The 5,992-nt window shown below is 38.0% G+C and overlaps 1 protein-coding gene across 1 annotated transcript; it reads left to right on the top strand.

Moving 5' to 3' along the window:
- LOC109845014 (cytokinin hydroxylase-like) lies at positions 2,224-5,706 on the top strand. The gene is made up of 5 exons (XM_020414196.1): positions 2,224-2,528; positions 2,819-3,048; positions 3,126-3,367; positions 3,562-3,937; positions 5,164-5,706. The coding sequence occupies exons 1-5, from the start codon at positions 2,243-2,245 to the stop codon at positions 5,581-5,583; spliced, it is 1,554 nt and encodes a 517-aa protein (XP_020269785.1). The 5' UTR covers positions 2,224-2,242; the 3' UTR covers positions 5,584-5,706.

Below are 5,992 nucleotides of genomic sequence, written 5' to 3'. Positions count from 1 at the left end.
GCCGCCGATGTCAAGGCCGTTGGAAAATTTTTGAGGGAACTAGAATTTTTCCCCCCAAAACTCATTTCAAATCATCACAATAACATCATGAGAGAGAGAGAGAGAGAGAGAGAGAGAGAGAGAGAGAGAGTATTATGGTCTTCACATGTTTTAAACTCAGAGAAAGATTATTGTGGTCTTCACATGTTTTAAACTTAGAGAAAGAGTATTGTGGTCTTCACATGTTTTAAACTCTTGGTTTTTGTGTTTTCGGGGCTCAGGGAACTATGACTTTGCTATTGGGGTTTTTAGAAGCATTGAAAAAGTCTTGCGGGCGGGCGGACGGAATACTTGTAAGGAAGTTGGGGGATAGAAGCAATTTTCCCTATAGATAAAGATGGAGTTGTTAAAATTATTAAAATCTAGTGTATTATGATGGAAGAGAAGAAGAATGTGAGCTTACATGTGATGCAGGGTCTATTTTTACTAGTTTGATTGTAGTACTTTATCATCAATGTCAAATGTTTAAACTTTAGGTCATGCAATATGAGGCTCGGTAACATGAGCAAGAAAAGGTTGAGGCCGAAGCCGCTGAAGGTGTAAAAAGTAAGGCTGAAGGTGCTGAGAGGGAGCACTGAAGGCGCTGGTGGAAAACCCCATCTCGGCAGTCTTGAGATTAAAGCATCAACAATCAAAATTTTGCTTTGATACCATATTGAAATGAAAGAAAAGTAAAGAAAGTTTTCATATTCTAACTGATTATGAAGAAGAGGACAATGTTCATACTTATACACCTTGCAAAGTTTTAAATAAGGAAACTCTGATAATGAAAGGTAACAAATAATGTTCATACTTATACACCTTGCAAAATTTTAAATAAGGAAACTCTGATAATGAAAGGTAACAAATTGTAATAGATCGTCCTGAATATATATAGTAAGATACTGTATTAAATTTATACATTAAATCTGGACACATAATATATTCCCATAACAGGATACAAGCTTATTAAGCCGATGTATATCTATAAGAAGAATATGGTCATTAGATTAGATATAAAATTTCATCAACAATTTGGGATTTATAAAGTTTATCTGTATACGCATGGTTTATATAAATTCATGCTTCTAATTTTTATCTTTATAGCTTTTAGTGTATTCTTTGAGAGAGCTAGATTACTATGAGATTTAAAATAAGCATTTGAGAGTTCTTTACCTTTCTATTCCTCATGATTTGTTTAGTAAACTCTATTTCTTCTTTGCCACTGCATTCATGAAGGTTAATTAATAACTCAATCACGTTAAATTCTTGTGTAATCTTTGCAAAAATTTGTCATATAAGAACTGACACTGTTTTTTGAAGAAGTTAACTCTGTCAATGTTGTGCTTTATTTTATCGCTAGCATTGCATGTCCCAAGCCAGGATAAAAGAGGGGGTTTATGTTAGGTAGCCGATAGCAAGTATAAAACATAGTTGGATCCACATGAAAATAAATCCTATAAAAGTAAGAATAAAATTCATATAACCGACGTCAAAATTTTAGGATAAAAACTTTGATGTTGTTGTTGTTAATTCAAAAAAAAATCATGCCACAAGTTTCTTTATTATAACCTCTTTCGACCAATTGAAACTTCAAGGAATCCCATCCCCACTTCTTCCAAAACTAAGGATGGTTATCTTTAAAGAATATTAAAACAAGATTATTCAGTTTGTTTAATCTCTACATGCATGTAGTGAAGAAAGAATAGAATAAAGTAGAAAGAAAAATGAAATGTTAAAATTTTGTTCAATCCTCCCAAAACTTTCCTTCTTTGCCCAATCATCCCCCTTTGTGTAGCAATTAAAATGGAAAACACATATAGTTGTTGGATTTATGAGAAGGCCAAAAGAGCGCTGCTACAGGGACCCAAAATATGAGATCATTAGAGGGGACATGTGAGATGTCCCCCTCCTATTGCATAATGAGCTAGCCCCTCTATTGCATAATGAGCTAGCATGGCTAGCTCATTATGCAATAGGAATGGGACATCTCACATGTTCCCTCTCTTGGTCCTATATTTTGGGTCCTTAAGGTATTTTTAAGGGCGAAAATCCTAATCGCCGTGATCTCCTTGGTTTAATATTTTCCCTTGCTCTACTCCATAAAAACATTCCCTTTTAAGCCAACGGGCAAATAAAATGCATCCCCTCTCATTATAAAGAGAGAAGGCCAGGCCCTCAGCAATTCTCTCCTTGTGCCTCTCTTCCTTCTCTCTTTCTCTATATGGAGACCGTAATAGTTTTATCATGGGCAATCCTCTTGTTGATCTTCTTCTTCTTCTTAAGAGTAGCATGGGTCACAATCTCTTGCTACTACCTAAGTCCATGTCGAATTCGACTAGCCATGTCTAAGCAAGGAGTCCATGGGCCGAAGGCCCGTTTCCTTGTCGGAAACCTCCCCGAGATCGCCTCCCTCGTCGCCAAGACCACCTCATCCGACATGGAGTCTGTCGACCACGACATAGTCGGCCGTCTCCTCCCCCATTATGTCCTCTGGTCGAAAATATATGGTAATTAATTAATTAAATTCATTCCCAATACAGATGATACACATTTATTGTTATTATTTTTTAATTGAGCAAATCTTGGTCTGAAGTGTTCCGTTTCTGGGAGGAGCACGGAGTTCGTGTCTCGTTTGGGTCGAACTTCGACTGCTTTGCAGTAAGGACTCGATCCAGGTGGGACCTGTCTCCAGTACAACTCCACAGTGGTCCTAATACAGCCCTGGAGTAGACATGCATATGTTTTTATGTTGTTGCCATCCTAATAAATACCAATGCATGTATCTTTGCGATTTCAGGCAAGAGATTCGTGTACTGGTACGGGAGCGAGCCAAGGCTATGCTTAACCGATACCGACATGATCAAGGAGTTCCTATCGTCGAAGCACGTGCAGTCATCGGGGAAATCCTGGATGCAGCAGCAAGGAACCAAGAACTTCATCGGTCAGGGCGTGCTGATGGCAAATGGGTCAAATTGGTTCCACCAGCGTCACGTCGTGGCACCCGCATTCATTGGGGAAAAGCTCAAGGTATTTCCACAGTACACTACCATTTGCTGGTCATGATGCAAAGAAAGAAACAAAGCTGAAAAGATTATCTTGAACAGGGACATTTGGGATACATGGTGGAGTGCACTAAGAAAACGATAGCGGTTTTGCACGATACCATTAAAAGTGGTGCTAAAGAGGTGGAAATTGGTGAGTACATGACTCGGCTCACCGGGGACATAATCTCTCGAACCGAGTTCGATACGAGCTACGAGAAGGGGAAGAAGATATTCGAGCTTCTCACTCGCATGCAGAGCTTTACTGCTAAGTCCAGCCGATACTTATGGATCCCTGGCAGCAGGTACTAGTAGTTTGTTTTTTCTCCTTTTTATTCCTACTTTTATTTTTTACTGTCAGTAAATCTCAGTATGCATTGAAATTGGACACTGACACTGGCCGACTCAAGTTGGGTGTCTGATTTCAGCAACTTGCTCGCTATCTTTGTACATGATGCAGTATAAAATGTTGCCTATTTTAATTATTAATTAATTTCAGGTTCTTTCCGAGTAAGTTCCGGGGAGAGATAAAGTCACTGAAGATTGAAGTAGAGAAGCTGTTGATGGAGATTATAGAGAGCAGAAAGGATGGAGTTGAGATTGGAAGGAGTTCAAGCTATGGCAAGGGATTGCTTGGGATGCTGCTTGCTGAGGCTCAGAAGAAGAGCGAAGGGTTTAGTTACAGTTTACAGTTGGTTATGGATGAATGCAAGACTTTCTTCTTCGCGGGGCACGAGACGTCGGCGTTGTTGCTGACATGGACGGTCATGCTCCTCGCCACGAATCCTTCGTGGCAGGAGAAGGCGAGGGCGGAGGTGAGGGAGGTGTGTGGGGATGAGACGCCAATGCCGGAGCAAATCTCTAAACTTAATTGGGTGAGTATTTGTAGACACTTAACTATATCGAATAAAAGATTTTTTTTAGCATGTATTAAGGAAAAATTAGAAGGGCTCAGTGAAATTTTAACACCTTACTAATTTGCTGAACAGAAAATGTATACACACAGAATAAATTGAGTTTACTCGTCTAAATTTCTAAATAAAATTAGCAAAGTGCTAAAGATGAACAGTTAAGATGAGTAAACAGAAGTTAATCCTGAAAGATGGATTTGCCAATTAGAAAATGTAAGAATCCTGTCAGAACACTTAACACACAAAAAGTTTTAGGAGGAAAAAAAACACAGAAAGAATGATGAACATATAATGTTTAAGCCTTCTAAATGAACGGGCACGAGCATAGTTGCCGAACAGAAAATGTTCTGATAGTATTTGTATTCTGTTAGGGGAAAAAATCTATACATTTATCGAGAAAGTTTGATCATCGACCTTAATTTACCTGACATATTAACCAATTGAATTCTTTTTAATGAAAATAATTACCTAATTCAACCTTCTTTTCCTCTATCCTTAAACTATGCCAAATGGGTCCTTAGAATTTCTTTTTTGCTGTCAAAGAACCTGTTAGTCTCAATCACTAACACACTATACATACTTTTTGAATGGGCCTTAAACAAAGGAATGTACATCTTTGGTATCTATTAATAATCAATCCCATCCCATTGTCACAACTAATATTAGTGAATGTATTCCGAGTATGTACTTTTCATGTACACCACACATTAGGTGAATGTGAGTCCCAATAGCCAAAATTTGCTACTTCGTGTTTGTATAACTCATTCTATTCTTAGAAATTTTTTTTGAGTTTTACTTTTTAGCCGGCAGGTCTAAAATTGCCTCATCATCAGCAAGTACCCATCACTAAAGTTCTTTTAACACGAGGCAAGATCTTTTAAGTTCAACTTTTTCTCTCATTATGACCATTAGATTTTGCAACACAGAGGATCCACAACCATCGAGATTCCTGATGCAGTCAAGCACATTACTAAGTTAAAGTTTCATAACGAAAACAAATGCTTTACACCAAATTTTTCTAAGTCAGCTACGTGAATCATACTCTTCAATTCATTTTAGTCAAGAATCTTTTAAAAGTTTTCCGATCAGCTACATAAGTGATGTGCTAATCTTCCATTATCTTCTGTTAAACTAATTGCTGTCATATTCTTTTTAATTTCTTTTGACTCACCTCGCTTCTCTGCTTGCAGTTACACAGGATAATAAATGAGTCATTGCGCCTATACCCACCGGCATCTCTCCTCCCTCGCATGGCATTTGAAGACATCAAGCTTGGAGACCTCCACATCCCTAAGGGACTCTCAATTTGGATACCGGTCCTCGCGATCCACCACGACGAAGAAATTTGGGGCAAAGACGCCAACGAGTTCAACCCCGAGAGGTTCGCAGCGAAGTCGTTCGCTATGACTCGCAATTTCCTCCCCTTTGCTTCCGGCCCTCGCAACTGCGTCGGCCAAGCCTATGCAATGATGGAGGCTAAGATTGTGCTTGCTATGTTGCTCACTAACTTCAAGTTTACCATCTCGAAGAATTACCGGCACGCCCCGGTTAATGTGCTCACCTTGAGGCCTAAGTACGGAGTGCCCGTTTACTTAGAGCCCTTTTGCTAAATCAATTTTCAATACTCTTTTTTTTTTTTGTTTGTTAATTGGGAGAGTTTTGTTAAGCCAAGGCTTTTGAACAAAGGGGAGAGTTTAGGTGTATCAATTGAAATAAATATAAGAAAAAGTGTAAGCGCGTGTTTGGCTAATACTTATTTTTATGAAGCCTTATAAGTTTTTTATTACTTATTTTTACTTATTTTGTTAGAGGGTAAGGTAGTATTTTACCAACATTAGGTAAATCTTCTTTTAAGTACCAAGAAAATAAGTTGGGAAATCCCAACTACTTTTTTTCCTACTTATAAGTTAAAAATAAGTAAATTTCACCAAATATGATACTGGATCCTTATAAGTAAAAACACACTAGTAAGTTAAAATAAGTATATTGCCAAACATGTTCTAAGTAGATTATTATTAT

Source organism: Asparagus officinalis, chromosome 6 (genome assembly GCF_001876935.1).
Source record: "Asparagus officinalis chromosome 6, Aspof.V1, whole genome shotgun sequence".
Taxonomy (NCBI): domain Eukaryota; kingdom Viridiplantae; phylum Streptophyta; class Magnoliopsida; order Asparagales; family Asparagaceae; genus Asparagus; species Asparagus officinalis.
Note: the sequence above shows the minus strand (reverse complement) of the source record. Positions and strands in the feature narration are given on the sequence as shown.